Below are 23,165 nucleotides of genomic sequence, written 5' to 3'. Positions count from 1 at the left end.
ACAGTATAAAAATAATCACATTTCACTTAATACTAAGTCCACTGAGTAATAAGCTCTTCTCACTTTGTAATTCATAGCCCATTTCTAGTGCTACTTTCCAAGAACAGTTGGTGCACTAGCTTCCTGGAGCTTCAGGGGTGGACCCGCCAGGGTGACTGTGGCACCCATTGGTGGTGGTGTGCACGCTTAGTGGTAGTCCTGCCCTCAGGACTGCATGGAATCAGATCAGCTTTGCACACCACCGCTTTTTGTGTAGGTGATTTTGAAGGATGATTTAACGTGTGGAAGGCCAGAGGCTCAGTGGAACAGCTAAAACCTAGAAGTCAATACAGGGGTCTTTCAACAAAGAGCATGCTGTCTTTTCATTCAGGTTGGAGCCTCCGCCTGGAAGACGTGAATGCCGAGTTGGGCAGTATGTGGTGGATCTGGCTGCCTTCGAGCAGTTGGCGCTTCCCGTCTTGAAGAATGTGAGTGTGTGGTTTCTGCTTCTTGAGCCCATCTGTTCTTAGTGCATTGTGGGGATTGCTGGCCCTGGGAACAGAGTGGCTTTGGCTCTTAAGGAGACGTCGGTTTTGCATTTTACAGTCTAAAAGTCTTCGAGTGATTATGCCTTAGTAAGGATATGCAACATAATTTGCTGTCACTCTGAACTACAAGTCAATTCCTTGTCATGTAAGTTCAGCACATGTAAATATTTTATATTGGCAGGGCTCTAAGTCCCAGCTACCGAGGTCCCCAAAGTGGTCTTTCCTTTGTCTTCCCCTTGTTTGTATCTTAATGTTGTTTTCACAGCATAGCAGATAAACATTGAGGAAGGGAAAATATTGTATGAACATAGTGGTAAGCACCTAGCATATTATATCACTGTATCACCTGTTATTTTTTAAAACAGCTTTATTGAGGTATAATTCACATACCAAATAATTCACCCTTTTGAAATGTATAATTCAGTTTTTCCTAGTATATTCAGAGGATTGTGCAAGCGATTATTACAGTCTAATTTTTGAATATTTTTGTCATCCCCAAAAGAAACCCCATACCTACTCAGCAGTCATTCTCCCTTTCTTTATCCCCCCAGCCCCTGTCAATCACTGCCTTATTTTCTTTGTCTATTGGGTATTCTGAACATTTCCTAAAAAGAGAATCGTGCAATATGTGGTGTTTTTTTCCCTAAGGAAGATTCGCCCTAAGCTCATATCTGTTACCAATCTTCCTCTTTTTTTCTTTCCTGAGGAAGATTAGCCCTGAGCTAACATCTATGCCAGTCTTCCTCTACTTTGTAGGTGGTTTGCCAGCAAAGCATGGCTGATGAATAGGGTAGGTCCATGCCCAGGATCCAAACCTGCGAACCCGGGCTGCTCAAGAGGATGCACCAAACTTAACCACTAGGCCACAGGGCCAGCCCAATATGTGATCTTCTGTGACTACCTTATTTTACTTAGCATAAGGTTTACAAGGTCCACCCGTAGCACAGCACACGTCAGTACTTCATTCCTTTTTATAGCTGAATAATGTTCCATTATATGGATATACCACATTTTATTCTTCAGTTGATGGACATTTGAATAAGTTTCCATTTTTGGTTATTATGAAATAATGCTGCTCTGAACATTCGTGTACAAGTTTTTCAGTAGACATCTGTTTTCAGTTCTTTGGGGTGTATGCTTAGAAGTAGAAATGCTGGGTCATACAGTAATTCTATATGTAACTTTGAGGAATCACCAGACTGTTTTCCAAACCAACTGCACCTTTCTACATTCCCCCCAGCACTAGAGGAGAATTCTGATTTCTCTACATCCTTGTCAACATCTGTTATCTGTTATTTTAATTTTATCTATTCTAGTAGGTGAGAAGCAGTATCACATGGTGGTTCTGATTTGTGTTTCCCTAATGACTAGTGATGTTGAGCATCTTTTCATGTGCTTACTATCCATTTCTGTATCTTCTTTGGAGAAATGTCTAATTCATTTCCTTTGCCCATTTTTCAATTGGCTTAGTTCTTTTTATTACTGAGTTGCAAGATTTCTTTACAAGTTTTGGATAACAGTCTGTTATCAGATGTATGATTTGTAAGTATATTATTCCATTCTGTAGTTGTCTGCACTTTCTTGACAGTGTCCTTTGAAGCACAAATGTTTTTAATTTTGAAAAGTCCAGTTTATTTTTCTTATGCTCTTTGTGCTTTTGGTGTTTTATCAAAGAAGGCTTTGTGTAATAGAGTTTCACAAAGATTTACTCCTATGTATTCTTCTAGGAGTTTTATAGTTTTGCTATTACATTTAGACCTGTGGTCTACTTTCAATTAATTTTTGTATTTGATGTGAGGTATGGATCCAAATTCATTGTTTTGCATATAAATATCCAGTTGTTTCAGCATCATTTGTTGAAAAGACTATTCTTTCTCCATTTTATTGTCTTGGCAATCTTGTCGAAATCAGTTGACCATAGCATAAGGATTAATTTTAGACTCTCAGTTCTATTCCATCTATCCTCATTTTACTACTGCAGTGTCCTGATTACTGAAGCTAGGATTTTGATAGAGAGTGTATTGAATCTGTAGTTCAATTTGGGGAGTATTGCTCTCTTAATGGTGTTAAAGCTTTTGATCCATGAATACAAATGTCTTTCCATTTACTTAGATCTTCTTTAATTTCTTTCAACAATGTTGTTGTGTAGTTCCCAGCGTATAAGTCTTACACTTCTTTTTAAAAAATTTATACCTTAGTATTTTATACTTTTGATGCTATTATAAATGGAATTATTTTCTTAATTTCACTTTTGGAATTTTCATTATTAATATATAGAAATACAATTGATTTTTATATATTGATCTTGTATCCTGCCGCCTTGCTAAACTCATTTACTTAATTTTTTTGGTGAGAGAGATTGTCCCTGAGCTAACATCTGTGGCAGTCTTCCTCTGTTTTGTATGTGGGATGCTGCCAGAGCATGGCTTGCTTGATGAGTGGTGTGTAGGTCCACACCCGGGACCTGAACCTGCAAACCCTGGGCCACCAAAGCAGAGCATGTGAAAATCACTATGCCACTGGCCCAGCCCCACTAAAGTCATTTATTAGTTCTAATAATTTTTAGTGAATTCCTTAGAATTTTCTATATAAAAAAATCATATCACCTGCAAATACAGATCATTTTACTTCTTCTTTTCCACTTTGGAGACCTTTTATTTCATTTTCTTGCTGAATTGTCCTGGCTAGAACCTCCAGTACAATGTAGAATGGAAGTGGTGAGAGTAGACATCTTGGTCTTATAAAACATTCAGTCTTTCACCATTAATTACAACTTACAATGTTAGCTGTAGGTTATTTGTAGATGGCCATCGTCAGGTTGAGGAAGTTCCTAGTTTGTTGAGTGTTTTAGAATGAAGAAATGTTGGATTCTGTCAAATCCTTTTTCTGCATCTACAGAGGAGATTATATGATGTTTATTCTTTATAATAATATAGTCTATTACATTAATTGATATTTGGATATTAGGTGAATCTTGCTTTTTTGAAATAAATACCTCTTGGTCATAGCTTTTTATATGTTTCTGGATTGAGTTTGCTAGTATTTGATAGAGGCTTTTTGCATCTATATTCATAGGGCGTATGGTCTGGAGCTTTCTTTCCTTGTGATATCTTTGTCTAGTTTGGTAGATGTCAGGGTAGTACTGGTATCATAGAATGAGTTAGGAAGTGTTCCTTCCTCTTCTAATTTTTGGAAGTTTGTGAAGGATTGGTATTTTTCTCTGAATGTTTGGTAGAATTCATCAGTGAAGCCATGTGGGTGTGGGCTTTTCTGCATGGGAAGCTTTTGAATTAAATTTAATTTCTTTACTTGTTATAGTTCTGCTGATTTTGTATTTCCTGTTGAATCAGTTGTGGTAATTTGTATCTTTAAGTAATTTGTCAACTTCATCTATCTAATTTGTTGGCATACAGTTGTTTGTATATTCCCCCATAATCCTTTTTGTTTTGTACGCTCTATAGTATTTTCCCTTCTTTCGTGCATTATTTTAGTTATTTAAGTCTTCTCTCTTTTTTTGGCCCGTCTAGGTAATGGTTTATAATTTAGTGGATCTTTTTTTCCCCCAGTCTTTTAAAAATTACTTTACTGAGGTCATATTGGTTTATAACATTGTGTAAATTTCAGGTGTACATGATTATATTTCAGTTTCTGTATAGACTGCGTCGTGTTCATCACCAGTAGTCTGGTTTTTATCCGCACCGTATGTATGTGCCCTTTTACCCCTTTCGTCCTCCCCACACCCATTTCTCCTCTGGTAACCACCAATCTGTTCTTGTTATCTATGTGTGTGTTTGTTTAGCTTCCACATATGAGTGAAATCATGTGACATTTGTGTTTCCCTGTCAGATTTATTTTGCTTAGCATAATACCCTCAAGTGCCATCCATGCTATCGCAAATGGTACAATTTTGGGGTTTTTATATAGCTCAGTAGTATTCCATTGTGTATATATATCACATCTTTATCCATTCGTTTGTTGATGGGCACTTGGGTTGCTTCCGTGTCTTAGCGATTGTGAATAATGCTGTGATGAACATAGGAGTGCATATATCTTTTTGAATTATTGATTTCGTGTTCTTTGGATAAATACCCAGTAGTAGAATGGCTAGATCATATGGTATGTCTATTTTTAATTTTTTTTTTTAGTGAGGAAGAGTAGCCCTGAGTTAACCATCCATTGCCAATCTTCCTCATTTTGCTTGGGGAGATTGGCCCTCAGCTAACATCTGTGGCAACCTTCTCCTGTTTTGTACGTGGGACACCTCCACAGCATGGCTTGATGAGCAGTATGTAGGTCAGTGCCCGGGATACAAACCTGCAAATCCTGGGTTGCCGAAGCAGAGTGAGTGAACCCAACCACTCTGCCACTGTGCTGACCCCCACTATTTTTAATTTTTTGACAATTCCCCATACTGTTTTCCATAGTGCCTGCACCAGTGTGCATTCCCACCAGCAGTGTGTGAGGGTTCACTTTTCTCCACATCCTCTCCAATACTTGTTATTTCTTGTCTTCTTAATAATAGCCATTTGGTCAGACGTGATGTGATATCTCATTGTGGTTTTGATTTGCATTTCCCTAATAACTACTGATGTTGAGTGTCTTTTCATGTGCCTTTTGGCCCTTTCTGTATCTTTTTTGGAAAAATGTCTGTCTACATCCTCTGCCCATTTTCTTTTTTTTTTTTTAAAGATTTTATTTTTTTCCTTTTTCTCCCCAAAGCCCCCTGGTACATAGTTGTATATTCTTCGTTGTGGGTCCTTCTAGTTGTGGCATGTGGGACGCTGCCTCAGTGTGGTTTGATGAGCAGTGCCATGTCCACGCCCAGGATTCGAACCGACGAAACACTGTGCTGCCTGCAGCGGAGTGTGTGAACTTAACCACTCGGCCACGGGGCCAGCCCCTCCTCTGCCCATCTTTTGATCAGGTTGTTTGTTTTCTTTTGGTTGAGTTTTATGAGTTCTTTATATATTTTGGAAATTAACACCTTGTCAGATATGATTTGCAAATATTTTCTCCCAGTTGGTGGGATGTCTTTTTGTTTTGTTGATGGTTTCCTTTGCTGTTCAGAAGCTTTTTAGTGTGATATAGTGCCATTTGTCTATTTTTTCTTTTGTTTCCCTTGCCTGAGGACACATGGTATTTGGAAAGATACTGCTAGGATCAATGTCAAAGAGTGTACTATGTATGTTTTTTTCTAGGAGTTTTATGGTTTCAGGGCTTACGTTCAAGTCTTTAATCCATTTTGAGTTAATTTTTGTGTATGGTATAAAATAATAGTCTACTTTCATTCTTTTGCATGTGGCTGTCCAGTTTTCTCAGGACCATTGATTGAAGAGACTTTCCTTTCTTCATTGTATGTTCTTGACTCCTTTGCAGAAGGTTAGCTGTCCATAGATGTGTGAGTTTATTTCTGGGCTTTCAGTTCTGTTCCATTGATCCATGTATCTCTTTTTCTGACAGTACTATGCTGTTTTGATTACTGTAGCTTTGTAATATGTTTTGAATTCAGGGAGTATGATATCTCCAACTTGGTTCTTTTTTCTCAGTATTGCTTTGGCTATTCAGGGCTTTTTGTTGTTCCATATAAATTTTAGGATTCTTTGTTCTATTTCCATGAAGAATGTTAGGATTCTGATTGTGAGTGCATTGAATCTCTGTATTGCTTTAGGTAATGTAGACGTTTTAACTGTGTTTATTCCTCTAATCCATGAACCTGGAGTATCTTTCTATTTCTTTATGTCATCATTGATTTCTTTCAATAATGTCTTATCCTTTTCAGTGTATAGGTCTTTCACCTCCTTAAATTTATTCCTAGATATTTTATTCCTTTTCTTGTGATTGTAAATGGGATTGTATTCTTGATTTCTTGTTCTACTATTTTGTTATTAGTGTATAGAAGTTCAACTGACTTTTCTGTGTTGATTTTGTACTCTGCAACTTTACTGTATGTGTTAATTATTTCTAATAGTGTTTTTGGTATATTCTAGGGTTTTCTGTATATAGCATCACGTCATCACAAAGAGGGACAATTTTACTTCTTCCTTTCCAATTTGGATCCCCTTTATTTCTTTTTATTGCCTAATTGCTCTGGCTAAAACTTCCAGTACTATGTTGAATAGGAGTAGTGAGAGTAGACACCCTTATCTTGTTCCTGTTCTCACAGGGGTGGCTTTCAGTTTTTGACCATTGACTATGATGTTGGCTGTGATTTTTTTTTTTAAAGATTTTTTATTTTTTCCTTTTTCTCCCCAGAGCCCCCCCGGTACATAGTTGTGTATTCTTCGTTGTGGGTTCTTCTAGCTGTGGCATGTGGGACGCCGCCTCAGCGTGGTCCGATGAGCAGTGCCATGTCCGCACCCAGGACTTGAACTAACGAAACACTGGGCCACCTGCAGCAGAGCGCGGGAACCCAACCACTCGGCCACGGGGCCAGCCCCATGTTGTTGGCTCTGATTTTGTCATATATGGCTCTTATTATGTTTAGTTACTTTCTATACCCATTCTATTGAGAGTTTTTTATCATAAATGGATGTTGGATCTTGTCAAATGGTTTCTCCACGTTTATTCTTCATTTTATTAATGTAGTGTATCACATTAATTGATTTATAGATGTTGAACCATTGCTGCATCCTTGGAATATATCCCACTTGATCATGGTGTATTGTCCTTTAATGTATTCTTATATTCGATTTGCTAATAGTTTGTTAGGATTTTTGCATCTATGTTCATCAACGATGTTGGTTTGTAATTTCCCTTTTTTATGTTTTCGTCCTGTAGTTTTGATATCAGAGTAATGCTGGCCTTGTAAAATGAATTAGGAAGCATCCCATCCTCTTCAATATTTCAGAATAGTTTTAGAAGGATAGATATTGTCTTCTTCGAGTGTTTGGTAGAATTCTCCAGAGAAGAAGAAAAGTCCTGGCCTTTTGTCTTTTGGGAAGTTTTTGAAGACTGTTTTCAATCTTTTTATTTGTGATCAGTCTATTCAGATTCTCTATTCTTGATTCAGTTTTAGGAGGTTGTATGATTCTAGGAATTTATCCATTTCTTCTAGGTTATCCAATTTGTTGGTGTATAGCTTTTCACAGTATTCTGTTATAATCCTTTGTATTTCTGAAGTGTCTGTTGTAATTTCTCCTGTTTCATTTCTAATTTTGTTTATTTGAGCCTTCTTTGTTGTTCTCTTGGTGCGTCTAGCCAAAGTTTGTCACTTTTGTCTGTCTTTTCAAAGAACCAGCTCTTAATTTCATTGATCCTTTCTGTTGTGTTTTCAGTCTTTGTTTCATTATTTCTGCTGTGATTTTTATTATTTCCTTCCTTCTAGTGACTTTGGGCTTTATTTATACTTTTTTTCCTAGTTCTTTTAGGTATAGTGTAAGATTGTTTATTTGAGATTTTTCTTGTTTGTTGAGCTAAACCTGTATTGCTATAAACTTCCCTCTTAGTACTGATTTTGCTGCATCCTGTCAGTTTTGGTATGTTGTGTTTTCATTTTTATTTGTCTCTAGGTATTTTGATTTCTCCTTTGATTTCTTCAGTCATCCATTAGTTGGTCAGTGGCATGTTGTTTATTCTCCACTTGTGACTTTTCCATGTGTTTTCTTGTAGTTGATTTCTAGTTTCATACCACTGTGGTTGGAAAAGCTGCTTGATATGATTTCAGTCTTCTTAAATTATTTGAGGCTTGGTTTGTTTTCCAATATATGGTCTATCTTTGAGAATGTTCCACGTGCACTCGAGAAGAATGTGTATTCTGCTGTTTTGGGATGGAATGTTCTATATATACATCTGTTAAGTCCATCGGTGGTCTAGTGTTTCATTTAAGGCCACTGTTTCCTTGTTGACTTTCTGTCTGGATGATTTGTCCATTGACGTAAGTGGGGTGTTAAAGTTCCCTACTATTATTGTGTTGCTATCAGTTTCTCCCTTTAGGTCTGTTAATAGTTGATTTATATACTTTGGTGCTCCTATGTTGGGTGCATCTATATTAATAAGTGTTATGTTGTTTGGTGGAGTGTCCCTTTTTCATTATATAACGCCCACTTTTGTCTCTTGGTATCCTTTTTGTCTTGAAGTCTGTTTCGTCTGATATAAGTATGGCTACACCCACTTTCTTTTGCTTTCCATTTACTTGGAGTGTCATCTTTCATCCCTTCACTCTGAGCCTGTGTTTCTCTTTAGAGCTGAGATGTGTTTCCCAGAGGTAGCATATTATTTGGTCTTGTTTTTTAATCCATTCAGCCACTCTGTGTCTTTTGATTGGTGGATTCAATCCGTTTACATTTAGGGTGATTATTGATATATGAGGGCTGATAATACTCCCATTTTTCTCTTTTGTTTTGTGGTTGTTCTGCACTTCTGTTATTTCTTTTTCCTTGTGTTTCTATCTGCCATTTCAGTTTGGTAGTTTTCTGTGATGTTTTTCTCAGTTTTCTCTTTACTTACAATTTGTGACCCTGCTCTGATTTTTTGTTTTGTGGTTACCGTGAGGTCTGTATAAAAGATCATGAAGATAAGATAGTCCCTTTTCTCATAGCCCCTTACCTCCATTAGCCTGTGCCAGTTCCGTCCTTTTCCTCTACTTCTCTTGTGTTTTTATTGTCACTAATTATTCTTTGTGTTGTGAGTTTGTGGCCTAATTGAAGTGGTTATAATTATTTTTGATGCTTTCTTTCCCTTTTTTATGTTACAATTCTTTACTAAGCTATTCTGATATGAGCTTATTCTGTCTATTTTCCTCCTTGCTCAAAGCTTTGTAAACCTTTGCCTTTTTGTTTCAGGTAGGAGGGCTCCTTTCCACATTTCCTGTAAGACTGGTCTAGTGCTGATGAACTCCCTCAGCTTTTGTTTGTCTGTGGAAGCTTTTATTTCTCCATCTTATCTGAAGGTTAGTTTTACTGGGTAGAGTATTCTTGGCTGATACTTTTTGTCTTTCTGTATTTTGAATATATCATTCCACTCTCTCCTAGCCTGTAAGGTTTCTGCTGGGAAATCTGCTGAAAGCCTGATGGGGGTTCCTTTGTAGGTTATTTTCTTCTCTTGTGCTGTCTTTAATATTTTTTTGTCATTGTCTTTGGATAGTTTTAATATATGCCTTCTAGGTCTTTTTGCATAAAGTAATTAGGAGTTCTATTAGCTTCATGTACTCTTATGTCCTGTTTCTTCCCCAAGTTTAGGAAGTTCTCAGCTATTATTTCTTTGAATAAAGTCTCTGCTCCTTTCTCCCTCTCTTTTTCTGGGATGTCTATTATCCTAGGGTGCTGTTCCTAACTGAGTCAGATATTTGTCCTAGAATTTCTTCATGTTTTAAAAATCTTAGTTCTCTCTCTTCCTCCACCTGAATCATTTCCAGGTTTCTCTCTTTGAGCTCACTAATTCTCTCCTCTACATGTTCTGCTCTATTTTTAATGCTTTCTATATTATTTTTCATCTCATAAATTGTCATCTTCATCTCCAGAATTTCTGGGGTTATTTTTAGGGTTTTGGGGAAGTGCTCCTTCTGTTCATTAATTTTATTCCTGAGGTCATTGAACTGTCTTTCTGAGTTGTCTTGTAATTTGTTGAGTTTCTTCACTGCAGCTATTTTGAATTCTGTGTCAGTTAGATTCTCATCTTCTGTGGCTTGAAGTTTGGTTTCTGGAGAGTTGTCGTTCTCTTTCTGTTCTGCTGTGTTACTGTAGTTCTTCACAGTGTTTGATGAATTGATGCTCTGCCATTACTTTTGTGGTAGTAACCACCTTTTTCTTTGGGTACGGCTGTGGTTACTTTGATTCTGAGCTGCTTCTGGCTGGATTTGAGAGCCTGCACTTTCCACCCTCCACTGTCTCTGCCAGAGGCATCAGCAGTGCCCTCCTTGTGCCTCTGAGGTTGCTGGTGCCTTACTGCTTATGATGTCACAGGTGTCACTACTGGGGTCACCAGATTGCGAGTACTTCTGTTTCTGGGATCACCTGGGTCTTGTGTTCCTCCACTGTTTCTCCATGGGCTCTCTGCGGGCTTGGGTGCTGCTGCCCCATGCACCGCCTGTCCTACTGCTCTTGGATTATCTGGAGTTGTTGGCTGCACTACTGCCAAGGTGCTAGCTTCACAAGTGTCGCTGTTGCTGCTGGGGTCTGGGGACCCAGGGCTTATATGCATCCTCTGCTGCTGGTGGAGGCAGTGTCCAGTGTGCTGCCACTGGGGGCTGGGTCAGCAGTTCTCCTGTGGTTACTGAAGCCTCTGGTCGCAGGGGACACCTGCCACTGCTGAGGGGGAGCAGGAGCTAGGCAAGGAGAGGTTGTTATTGCTGCTCGCTCATAATTCCGTGTGAAGACTCCAGCTTTGGGCACTGGATCAATACAATGAATAGATTTTTACTTACTTTGCTTAGAGCAGACTAAATCCTGGGAGGGCAGCGTACACAAACGTGCTTAATGTCTATCTGTGAGATTATGTAAGAAATTGTATGCCAATCGGAATAAATACTTGAATCTCTTCTTTTTTTAATTAAAGTAATAAGAAAAGCAGACTTCTCTCAACTTTTTATACTTTGATTACCAAACCTAGACATTCACATTCTAGGTAGGAAAAGTTCCTGGGCTGCAGGTTCTTACACAGTCAAGGTCATGGATTTCTTTTCTGAAGCAGAAATTTTCTCCCCATCTCATGTATTTTATTGGGATGAAGAAGGGAAAAGGGATTAGTGTTTTGCTTTTATACTTAAAAGAAAAGAAAGAAAAAAAGTGACTAGGCAAAAATAGTGGACTATAAAGAGAAGTTTTATGATTGGAGATTGGAATGACCAACTAAAGTGAACTGAAAGCTTTAGACAGGTGAGAGCATTTACGTGGGTGAAAGCTTTATACAGGTAGACAGCAGGTTAGTGTATAGTGTTGGGATGTATAAAAACACAAACTCTGACAGTAAGTTAAGAAATATCTATTAAGTGCCTCCTATGTGTGAGAAATTTCACTGTGGGTGAAAAATATTTTGAGTTGTTTTCTTAAATGCTATGAAAAACATAGGAAATATAATTCTCGGCTTGCGCTATCAGGGCTATGCCTGCTGTGTACTGGGAAGCATGAGTGTGGCTGGGAGCTGAGAAGCACCTTGAGTCTGGGAAAAGGCTGGAGGAGCTGGCCCAGGCATGACCCATCCCCATCACACTGTGACACCCTGTGTCATTTCCTAGGCAGGAATGAGGACCCATTGACTACCATGGGTACATGTGGGAAATAAAGAAAAATAGAGCAAGATTGGTAAACCTTCTAGACTTCAGTAAGATTTTTAGAAAGTCCTTTGTAGGGTTAATTGTTGTTGATTTTTTTTCATTCCATGGGTGACATCTTTCCTTATTTGTCAACATTTATTTTTTTCTTAAGTATTAAACTTTACATACTCAAGGTAGAAAATATGTAAAAAAAAAAAAAAATGAAAATAAAAAAGGAAATATGAGTAGTTCATAATCTTATCATTGAGTTAACCAGTATTAGCATATTTTGTTTCTGCCCTTTTTCTATACCTAGTTTATTTATTCAGTCATCCAAAATTGGGGAAAATGCTATATATAGTTTTATAGGCTTGAGTATTTTTCCGTAATATGATCGAGTGATGTGGGAATGGTCTTAGAACATGATAATCTTCAAAACTGATAATTCAATGATTGCTTAATGTTTCATGGTGTGGATTTTTACCTCTGGTATAACCGTCATTCCCTCAGTGTCAGACATTTAGGTTATTTACCACCATTGTGATGAGGAACCTTGTAACACACAGGCTTTGTACATCGCATCAGTCTCTCCAGCTGTGATTGTCTCCCTGGGAAGGGTCTGAGAGTGGAAGTACTGGGTGAAGGGGGGTGAACGTTCAGGGTTTTGCTGTGTGTGCTGAGCTGCTCCTGGGACAGCTGTGTCACTTTTCACCCCACTGCCAGTGCGTGAGCGTGTCTGTCCTGCCGCACTCTTGCCAACACTGAGCACTATGCTGATTGCCCATACTAAACATGCTTTTATTTAATTGAAATTTTATTTAATCTTTTATTTAATCTAAATTGTTCATTCTTTTCTCATTTGTTTGTCTTTTGGCTTAAAGAGATCTTTTATAAGGCAAATAACCTTTTCATATTTACTGACTATATTCTTCTGAGTTTGTCACTTTGGTTATTTTTTTTTCTTTTTTTAACTATTGAGAAGGTCTGTCCCTATTCTACGTTAATATAAAATTTGTTTCTTCTTCTATATACTTTTTTTTTAATGTTGATATTTTTAATCCATCTGGATTTATTTTGAATGTAATAGACAATGAGACTCTCAATTGATTTTCTTCCAGATACTTAGCCAGTTTACAAAAACCATTTGTTAAATGAGCCATTTCTCATTAGTTCATTATGCTTCATTAATTATATTAAAAATACGTGTGGGTATGTATAATATTTAGGGTATCTGTTCTCTTCCATTGATATGTTTGATCCTTACATCAGTACCATACGTTTTTAATTATCATGGTAATTACTTGTATTATTATTCTTCAGAAAATTGTCTTATCTGTTCTTTTTTGTTCATTTTTCCAAACTGTAGTAGGATTGGAGGTAATAGTGGTGATGGTGATGATGGTAGTAGTGGCAGTAGTAGTTAACAGCTGTTGAGTACAAACTGTGTGCCAGACACTCAGTCATTTAATCCTCAGAATAACACTATCAGTATGTTCCTGTTTTACTTGTGAGGAAACTGAGGCATAGAATAGCAATGAACTTTGCCCAGAGACACACAGCCTGAAGGTGGTAGAGCTGCCGTGAATTGTAGAATCAAAACTTTATTATCCATTGTACAAAGTCGTATATGGAGTAATTGGAACTCTATGAAATTTTAGTTATTTAGATATAAAGAGTATCTTAATTTTTCAGACAACCTTCATGCTCCACCACCAAAACCATAGTATCTTTTTTCATTTCTTTCTTTAAAATATTTTTGGTAAGATTATTCATAGGTCTCTTCCATTTTCTGCTGCTACTATAGCTAGGATTTTTTTTTTTTTTTCAGTTTTCTTATGATCAAGACTGATAGGATAACGTGGACCTTTTTCATAATGGTCTTTTTGACAACCACATGAATGCTGTATTAGAATTTGATGCAACGTAGGATTTAACATTTTGTTGGCTCCCTGCTTACACAAAAAAATAACAATAGGTTATAATATTTTGAAAAACAAAGGACATCTACCCAAAGCCCTATTTTCTAGGCTGAAAAGTGTCATTTTTTAATCAAGATCTGTGGAAGGAATTGTAAGCTAGAACCAGAACACCCAGTGAAAGTATTTCCCTGTTTTGATCAAAATAAGGCTTTTAGTTTATATTTGTTTTTGAAAGCAGGATCTACATTTGAATCTGGAATAAGACTCTGCTTCAGATCTTTGAAATTTCATTTGAGAAAACTCCTGTCTCTGGAAGGGTTAGTTTTTATCACTTGACCTGCAAATGCCATTTAATATTTTCAGGCCTCTAGGCTTTAGACAGAATTTAGAAAACTCAAGTTCTAGTCAGGATCCATTCTTGAAAGGTTGCCAGGAGCCCAAGCATTACTTTAGAATTTCCCTCATTGTTAGCAAATGTAACATTTGTTTCTTTGTTCCTCCTCACTCTCTATTTCTGTACCTCATGATTACACATTTGTGTTGCAAGATCAGCCAGGGAAATTAAAAGCTCTCTGATGCAAACATAGAAATTAATTTTAACATTTTCAGTAAAAACATTTCTGCAGTGAATCAAAACAGGAAATGAACTGAGAGCTCAGTGTGAGGTTGGCTCTGCAGTTAATGTAGGACTTGTCACAGTGACCCTCCCTGTAACCTCCCTGATTCCGCTGGGTAGGTCTGATGCGTCACTGTTGCTGTCTGCTGGCCTTGGCGAGGGTCTCTGGAGTTCAAGGCTGCGCAGCTTCTGCCTTGGGTTTCGGTACCTTCATGCAGTTCTCGCAGCCCACTCCTGAGAAACATGGAAGAATCACATGCTCCTTAAGTGGGACTAGGGGAAAATTTGTATAAACTGCCATCTTTCTCCTTCTTACTCATTCGCTTTGTCAATTTCCAATACTTCCTTCCGGCTGTCTCCTCCCGTCCACATCAGTCCAAAGCCCTCCACTCCGGGAGGCTCACACGTGATGAGCTGGGGGTTTCCTTGAATCTGATGCTGAGAGAGTGTGCGTGTGAGTGTCTCCCTTTTTTGTATTGATTCTAATTTTAAAAATTAGGAAAAAAAAGTTGTTAAAAAAACTTTATTTGGATGTAATTTTACTGTCAGAGAAAATTGCAAGAATAAAAATAGTGCAAGACCACTGGTATGCTTGCTATCCAGAGTCAGCTATTTTTAACATTTGCCCTATCATTTGTTCACTCTTTTTCCCCGTGTGTGTGTGTGTGTTTGTGTAAATATATAAATTTGTGGGGGAAACCATTTTTATTTTGCATTAATCGGGGTACTTAACTCATAAATGTTCAGTATATTTTTCCTAAGGATAAGGATATGCTCTTATATAATTGGTACAGTTAGCGACCACAGCAAATTTTACACTGAGGAAATACCTTGATCTAATCCACCATCCCTCTGACATTTTGTCAGTTGACTTAACAGTGTTCTTTGTAACATTTCTTTTCCTCCAGTCTAGGGGTACCTATTCCGTTTAGTCATTGTATCTGCATAGTCGCCTTTAATCTGCAGCGTTTCCAGTCATTCTTTGTCTTTATGGCATTGACGTTTTTGAGGAATACAGTTCTACTTTAAAAGGACATTCCCCTCTTGGAGTTTTTCTGACGTTTTCTCACGATTAGGTTTAGCCAGAATACTGCATAAATGGTGCTGCCTCTTTCTGGGGCATCACCTCTGGAGGCATGTGGTGTTTGGTGGTGTTAATTTTGATTTTCTGATCAAAAATTGTCCATTTTATCCACTGCATGTTTGCTGTTTTTTCCTTTGAAACTAATAAGCGGTGAGCAGGGAGACACTTTCAGACCATGCATATCCTCCTCATCAGAATTTCTCCTTGTTAATTTTAATTTTTTTATCTTCATTAGATTATCTTAAGATAAAAATAATTTTCTCTTGAGGCTTTAACTAGAAAGCCAATTTGACTACTGCCTTTTGAAATACTTTCTATAACCAGGTGAGCAGTAATTAACAAACATATGATCACTGTACAGGGGCTGGCCCCGTGGCTGAGTGGTTAAAGTTCCGCGTTCTCCACTTCAGCAGCCCGAGTTCGCAGGTTTGAATCCCAGGCGCAGACCTACTCCACTCAGCAGCCATGCTGTGGAGACGTCCTACATCCAAAATAGAGGAAGACTGGCACAGATGGTAGCTCAGAGCTAATCTCCCTCACCAAAAAAAAAAAAAAAATCATTGTACATTCAAAAGCTGAACTAAAAAAGCTGTAATAGTTGATTTTTCCTAATCTAAGCTGTTCTCTGTATTTGTATCCAGTTACCTCATTAGTTAGGAAAAAAGTAATCACCATTTTACAGCAGCAGAAACAAATTTCTCCCCTCCAGGCAATGTCTAATGAAAGGATATCGGGTATCAAAGATACCAAACTTTTATCAAAAGTTTAAATATTGACTAAAATTTTTGCTAAGTGAGTGAAACTTAAACAAAAAAAGATGTTGGGGCTGGCCTGATGGTGTAGTGGTTAAGTTTACATGCTCTGCTTCAGCGGCCCAGGGTTCATGGATTTAAGCCATGCTGTGGTGGCATCCCACGTAGGAAAAATAGAAAAAGATTGGCTCAGTGACAATCTTCCTCAAGCAAAAAGAGGAGGATTGGCAACAGATGTTAGCTCAGGGCCAACCTTCCTCTTACACACACACACACACACACACACACACACACACACACACACACACTCAGAGTTATTGTAAACACTATTAGCTGGTAAGAAAGTGGCAAGAGTGAGTACATTGGGACATTCCTGGTCATTTCTCTTGTGCTGTGTGTAAGGAGTTGTGCTTCTAGTAGAGGGAAAAGGTCCTTTCACCTGCAGGTCACATCTGCCTACTGAAGGGGACCATTCTCTGTACTTGATAAACTGATGTTGGTGATAGTAACTGTTCTGAGACCCCAAACATGTAGGTCTTTTTGTGTAATTGAAAGTAGTACAGTTGCTCCCCAAAAATTAGGATTTTCCTGGCTCTGCCTCTGTAGGTCCCTAGAGACTAAAGTGTTGCTTCTCATTGGAGAGAAAAGTAGTTTCTTCATGGTTTGACGACTGTCTTAGGTTCCTTGTTTTCCCTATTTTATATTGAGAGTGTGCAGGTGGTATTGCACACGGGGTGTGGAAGAGAGCTTTGACATCAGGTGATCTTGGGTCTGACTCGCAGCTCTGTCACTTGGAAGCCCAGTGACTTCACACTCATTGTAAATCACTTCCTTTCCTCATCTGTAAACCAGAGATGCTGATACCTGCTCCATGAAGTTATTAGGACTGAATGTGATAATGCTTGTAAACGGCGTCAGTCCCTGGCCGAGAGGAGGTGCAAACACAGGGATGGTTCTGAATATTCTTCTTGAGAAGGTGAGCGAGGTGACTGTCAGCCGTATTGTGGGAGGAGCCTCACATGAACAGTCTGATTTGTATTTGCTGGGAACCTGGGGGCCAAAGAGAACCATAAATCTGTCATGGGCACCCATGAGCCCAAATGTCCAGGCTGGTCCCCAGCACTGGGATCACAAGGAGTACTGGGTGCTCGATCCCTTGGGCTGACTGTCAGCTAGTAGCTGCTGTTTGAGTCCCAGGATAGTTCTTGCAGCTTGGAAAATGCCAAGGGTGCTGTTCTGGTGCCCTGCGATCAGATGCTTGTGTCCCGGAGAGTCCAGTTAGGACACAGGAGGAGCCTCAGAGCTAGTCTGCCGGGCCCTGGGCCAGGGATCTCCGGCATGTCAGTGGGGGCAGCTTCCACCCAGGGCACACACGCCTCAGATGGGAAGGGCTGGGCTGCAGGGCGAGTCAGGCAGTCTAGGTATCTCGTCCTGGCTGCCAGCCTGTGATTTTATTCCCTGAGGACAGACAGTCGACTTGCCGCCAGACTGCTAAGGGCTTCTGAAATTTTAGGCTTGGAATAAACACGCATAAAAGTCTGATTGGAGCCCTGCATGTTTAGCTACTGACTTCAGAGGATCTAGGGGTTGTGGGCCGGCTTGGCTGTGGCTGCTGTTATCACCGTTCACCTTTCCAGCTTCCCTGGAACTCGTGGCTCTTCGGGGCGAAGGGCCACGTTCTGCCTGACTTCTGAGCGACACCCCCCGCTTCTCTCCCATGATTTTTGATACTTGCTGTCCCAGACAGGCGAGCTCAGAAGCCAGTCTATGTGTCTGATGTTAAAAAAAGCTAACCTTGATACCATCAGAAATATTAAATGATTCAGAATAAGGCAAAAAACACTTTAGCGTTCTCTCAGTTCAATATTTTGGTTAAATTGCGTATTTTATGTTTACATTTTCTTTGTATTCTTCAAAGTACATACAAAGATTAAACAGAGGACCAAAAAGATCACACTATTTTCAGGTCTCTGGCACGACCAGTACAAAGATATTTTGTTGTTGCTCTAAATCGATTTAATCTTTCCAGAAAGCAGACTAGCTGAGTGCAACCAAAGCTATAAAATTATTCATAGTTTCTCTTACCCCTGGCTGGTCAATTTTAGGACTCTATCACCCCAAGGATATATTTTCTCCCTCAGAACAAACAGACGGAAAAATAGGCTTTGCACAAAGAAGTTTTTCTGAGTCTTTGTCACCGTGAAAATGTATAATCAGCTGAGACAGAAGCCTAGGAGGAGGGCGTGGTTGGTGACAGGGGCTGCGGTGGAGCTTTCGGCAGTCCTGCAGCCTGTGTTGCCCTCTGGGGAGAGAGGTATGCGAGGGAGAAAGTGCGTGTGTGCGTCTGGATGGTGTGTACCCAGGACTTGCGCCTGGTGGCCCAGAGCCCTCGAAGTTCTTCGGGAGCTCCCTCTTCCATTTTACTCCCCCTGCAACCTGAAAAGGGGAGGAGGGGGCGGTTTTCAAACCTGGGTCCTAGTGTTGTAAGGCCGTGTCTTTATCAGCTCAGAAGAGAATTTGGAACAGTGTAAACAGGGTGAATATTTGTGCACTGGCTTATTTTTTGTTTTCCTCTAAAGTTACTTGAATTTATTTAGAAATAAAACAGTTTTGAACATGAGTGATTCTTTTATTAAGTTCTTGAATATGTGTTATTTAGAAAAACAAACTGAGGGGTTTACAGGTTTCTGAGTGGCTTAGCATCTGAGATCTGTCTCTCACTTGAGCATGAATACTTCCATTTTCCATTAAAAATCCAAGATTTATATTTGAGATTCCTGTAGTTCCTGGATAATAAAGTCCCTCATTCTGGACAGAAGGAGGCTTTTATATAAGCTCAGGTTTTAAGATGAGCGTTTCCAATTGGTAGGAAACAGTGTTTGCATGTGTGTCCAGGGACCTTTGTGCGGAGTTTAAATGCTGCTGTGAGCTGTCGCTGGTGGGTGCTGTGGAGCACAGTAGGCTGGCTGTAGAGCCCTGTGCTGTGCATTTATACCTGCTCGTGTGTATTTGCATACGTGACTGCCCACATATGGACACTCCAACAAACACATACACGGGTACGCACATCCTTTCTTATTGTCTCTCTCTCAGTTGGCTGCCTTGCTGTCATTTTCATGGCCAGAATAGAGTTCTGTTTGGCTTTTAGATAGTAGCCTCTGGAAAAACAACATTTACCATTATTCATTGTCTCTGGAGGCAGCAAAATGCCCCAAGTACTCCTTGATAAAGAGTCAGGGCAATTGGAATGGCTTGCTCTTGTGGAATTGTCTTATTTTTATGCTTATGAGCAGGTGGCTGATAGCTGTTTTATTTCTCCCAAATTTGACATTCATTTCTGAAGAAAAAGTTTGGAATAAATAGTAACTTACTCCACAGACACTCCCCCTTACTCCCCATTCCTCCCTCACCCCATCAGTGGAGGTGATGTTGGCTGCCTCACCTTAGCCTTGCAGCATCATTCGATCCCATGAGAAAGAAAAAAATGACTCTAACTCTGTCCCTGTATGTATGTGTGTGTGTATATATGTTGTCCCTGTATATGTAGATACGCACAGACGTAAACCAAATTGAACGGTAACAATGAAGTGCGTTAGAAACAGAAGTTTGCGTGATTGTTTAGACGTCTCTTGGATGATCACAACGGATCCTTTCCTGGTCTTTCTGCAAATAAAATGAGTGGAAAATAAGTTATATGTATGTGCTATTAGGTAGGAAAATAGAGTACCACTTACTTAAGAGTTTGAAAACTGCTGCTCTGATGCTTTTCTCCAGTCACCTCCTGGGTTTATACCCCACAATCTCATATTGTCTATTCCAAAAAATGTCCGATGTGTCTTCCTGACTCCACACAGCTAGTAGCCTTTCTAGCACAGCTTGTGATCCTCCCTGGCTCAGAATCTCTCAGCTGTTGGCCAAAGTCTCCATCCCTCTGTGCATCGTACACAGGGTTTTAGGATCTGCCCCTCACCCTGTCTGTCACTGGCTGCCGCCAGCCACACTGTACCATAGCTTTGGTATTTGGAATTTGAGCAAAATCTAGCTTAACTCACACATACATTCTGAGAATGTGCTGATGTCATTATTTAAGGAGTCTAAGAATTATCGTGAACAGTACTTTGTAACTCAGCTTTACATACAGGCTTCAGAATGACCTTTTATGCAAAGATACATGAAATGTCACCCAGCATTCACTGCAGAGTTTCTTATGTGTTCTGTTGTGCCCCTGCTTTGGAAGAACTGCTCAAAGTCATGGCACCGTTCTCTGGGAGGGCTTTCCAGAGAGCACGTGAATATTAGTCGTCCGTTCCTATGTAACAAATTACCCCAGAATTTAGCAGTTTAGAACGAACGTTTACGACCTCTCACAGTTTCCCGGGGTCAGGAATCCAGGGAGGGCTGCGCCGGGTTTTCAGGCCTGGGGTTCTCGTGGGTCACAGTCATCTGAGGCTTGGCTTGGAGGGACTCGCTCCCATGCTCCCTCTCATGGGTGCTGGGAGGCCTCAGTTCCTCTCTAGCTATTGACTTGAGGCCTCAGTTCCTTCCCACGTGGACCTTGTCGTCGGCTGCCGGAGCGTCCATACAACATGGCAGCCGTCTTCCCTCAGAGCAAGTGATTCAAGAGAGAGAGAGAGAGAGAGCATGTGAGCATGCACCAGTGAGAGAGAGAGACAGAGATGTTGAGAGATTGAGACCAAGACGGAAACAATGGTCTTTCTTACCTAATCTCAGAAGTGACATACCATCTCTTCTGTCATATTCTAGTGGTCCCACAGACCAACCCTGGCACTGCATAGTAGAGTCTACACAAGGGTGTGAATCTTGGAAGCTGGGAATCAGGACTCTTAGAGGCTGGCTGCCACACCTGTTCCTAGTGGGGTCTTCAAGGAAGTACTGGATATGAATTGGTCATAAAGTCACTAGAAATGTGAGATTTAAAGGGCACAACCCTCACTTTTTTTTTTTTTTGAGGAAGATTAGCCCTGAGCTAACATTTGTCACCAATCCACTTCTTTTTGCTGAGGAAGACTGACCCTGAGCTAACATCCGTTCCCATCTTCCTGTACTTTATACGTGGGATGCTGCCACAGCATGGTTTGACGAGCGTTGCATAGGTCCGCACCCGGGATCTGAGCCAGTGAATCTCAGGCGGTCGAAGTGGAACATGCGATCTTACCCACTGTGCCACCAGGCTGGGCCCTCACTTTTTTCTTTTAACCAAGACTCTTTTCCTTTTTCTTTTAACTTTCAATTCTTTCTACCAACCCTCGTGGTACAGATTATGAAACACAGGCGTTTGCCTGCACCAGTTACCTCCTCCCAGCAGACAGGGACCCTCATATGACTCAAAATGGACAAAAAGAGACCAGTGTTAGTAAGTCCACCCACGTTTGCTGTCTCATTTCTTTTAAACCCAAGGCATTTGGGTCTGTTTACTTTCTGGGTAAATATACATATAAAGCGTGGTTGTTCTTGGAACCACTGAAAAGTTGCCAGGAAAACTGGGTGGCTCAGAGTGTTGAGTGACCCAAGTGCTGCCATCTCCCAGGGAGCTCTTCGGGAGGGGTCTGCTAGGTAATTGCTCCCTGTGGACCGCCAGGTGACCTCCTGTCTTCCAAAGTGTAGTTGACTCACCCTGGTGTGACTGCTGGTCAGTGAGTGACTGAGGAGTGGGACCCCAGTGCCCTTTGCTTAATGTGACTGCAGTGTCCCAATTAATGTCTCTGTCATCCTTAGGCGGGTTCCAGCAGTGGCCCAGGGCAGAGAGTGTGTGTCATCGATGAGATTGGGAAAATGGAGCTCTTCAGTCAGCCTTTCATCCAGGCTGTTCGTCAGACACTGTCCAGCCCAGGGACCATAGTCCTTGGCACAATCCCAATCCCCAAAGGAAAACCGCTGGCCCTCGTGGAAGAAATAAGAAACAGGAACGACGTTAAAGTGTTCAGTGTGAGTACAGCCAGTCCTGCATATCTGCAAAATGGAGCAGGTGACCCAAAACAGCGGATGGCTCTAACATATACCTTTGTCACTGAATTACTGTTTTTTTTCCTCTTAGGCTAGAATATAGGTGAGTCTGATTTTCTCGGAATTTATAGGACCTAATTTGTATCTCTACTCCATGAAAAAACAAACTTGCCCGTAGGGGAGCCGCCCGCCCATCTCAGCTGCTCTGGCTGTGTTCTCCACCTTCCCCACGAGGCACCAGGACCTCCCCGGCGTCCAAGTCCCCAGAGCAGCTGGTGCTGTTGGTCTCAGCACATCTCTTCTCAGGGTGATGGTCAGGTTGGGATACAGAGGCAAATCAGTGCCGTTTTATTGTAAAGGTTTCCCTTTCGAACTGACCCACTTCTGCTTGTGGGGAGAGGAAGCTGTAGCTGTGGTTTGAAGCACGGCTTCCAGGTGCTGTAGAGCAGCATTGTCCAATAGAGTTTTCTGTGATGATGGAGTGTACTGTCCCGTGCAGTAGCCGTTAGCCACATGTGGCTATTCACATCTAAATAAAATAAAAAATTCAGTTCCTCCACTTACACTGGCCACATTTCAGGTACTCAGGTAGCCACATGGACAGCACAGCTGTGCAGTCCTGCTAGGCAAAGTGAGGTTTGCAGACCAGCAGTGTGGGCATCACCTTGGGAGCTTGTAAAACGTGCATTGTTGGAGGCCTCGCCCTGATCTAATGAATCGAGCTCTCTGGGCCTGGGCCTGGTCCTGGTCATCTGTTTGAATGTGCTCTCCAGTGGTTCTCAGGCCCCCTGCAGTTAGAGGGGCCGTGCCGTGGAGCACATGCGAGAGATGAGTAGTTCTGTCCTACTGTTTGGTGGCAGTGTCTGAGCCAAGTTGTAAGGGACTTTGATACCACTGCTGGCACTTTGCCTAAACGCTTGGCTTTTCTTTCCTCATTGTCTTTGTGTCCCCTTCGTAGTCAGATATTGTCTTGCCCAGCTCCACTTTGGTTTGTGTCAATGATAGCCACATTCTTGGCTGAGCTCTGCTCATGCCCCTCTCGCCCCACCCCCCAGTTTAAAAGCTGACTGGTCCTGTGGGTACCAAGTGAACAAGTCAGGCTGACAGGGCCACCC

The 23,165-nt window shown here is 40.6% G+C and overlaps 1 protein-coding gene across 2 annotated transcripts in view; it reads left to right on the top strand.

Moving 5' to 3' along the window:
- The window catches only part of NTPCR (nucleoside-triphosphatase, cancer-related), a 38,484-nt gene that overhangs the window by 5,945 nt on the left and 9,374 nt on the right, over positions 1-23,165 (top strand). Inside the window, exons 3-4 of one of the 2 annotated variants that reach the window (XM_044758808.2) lie at positions 371-467; positions 21,823-22,032. In XM_044758808.2, coding sequence (XP_044614743.1) covers positions 371-467; positions 21,823-22,032 — 307 coding nt within the window. The remainder of the gene's footprint in view (positions 1-370; positions 468-21,822; positions 22,033-23,165) is intronic. The other variant, XM_044758816.2, reaches the window with a different exon arrangement.

This window comes from Equus asinus, chromosome 2 (genome assembly GCF_041296235.1).
Source record: "Equus asinus isolate D_3611 breed Donkey chromosome 2, EquAss-T2T_v2, whole genome shotgun sequence".
Lineage (NCBI taxonomy): Eukaryota > Metazoa > Chordata > Mammalia > Perissodactyla > Equidae > Equus > Equus asinus.
Note: the sequence above shows the minus strand (reverse complement) of the source record. Positions and strands in the feature narration are given on the sequence as shown.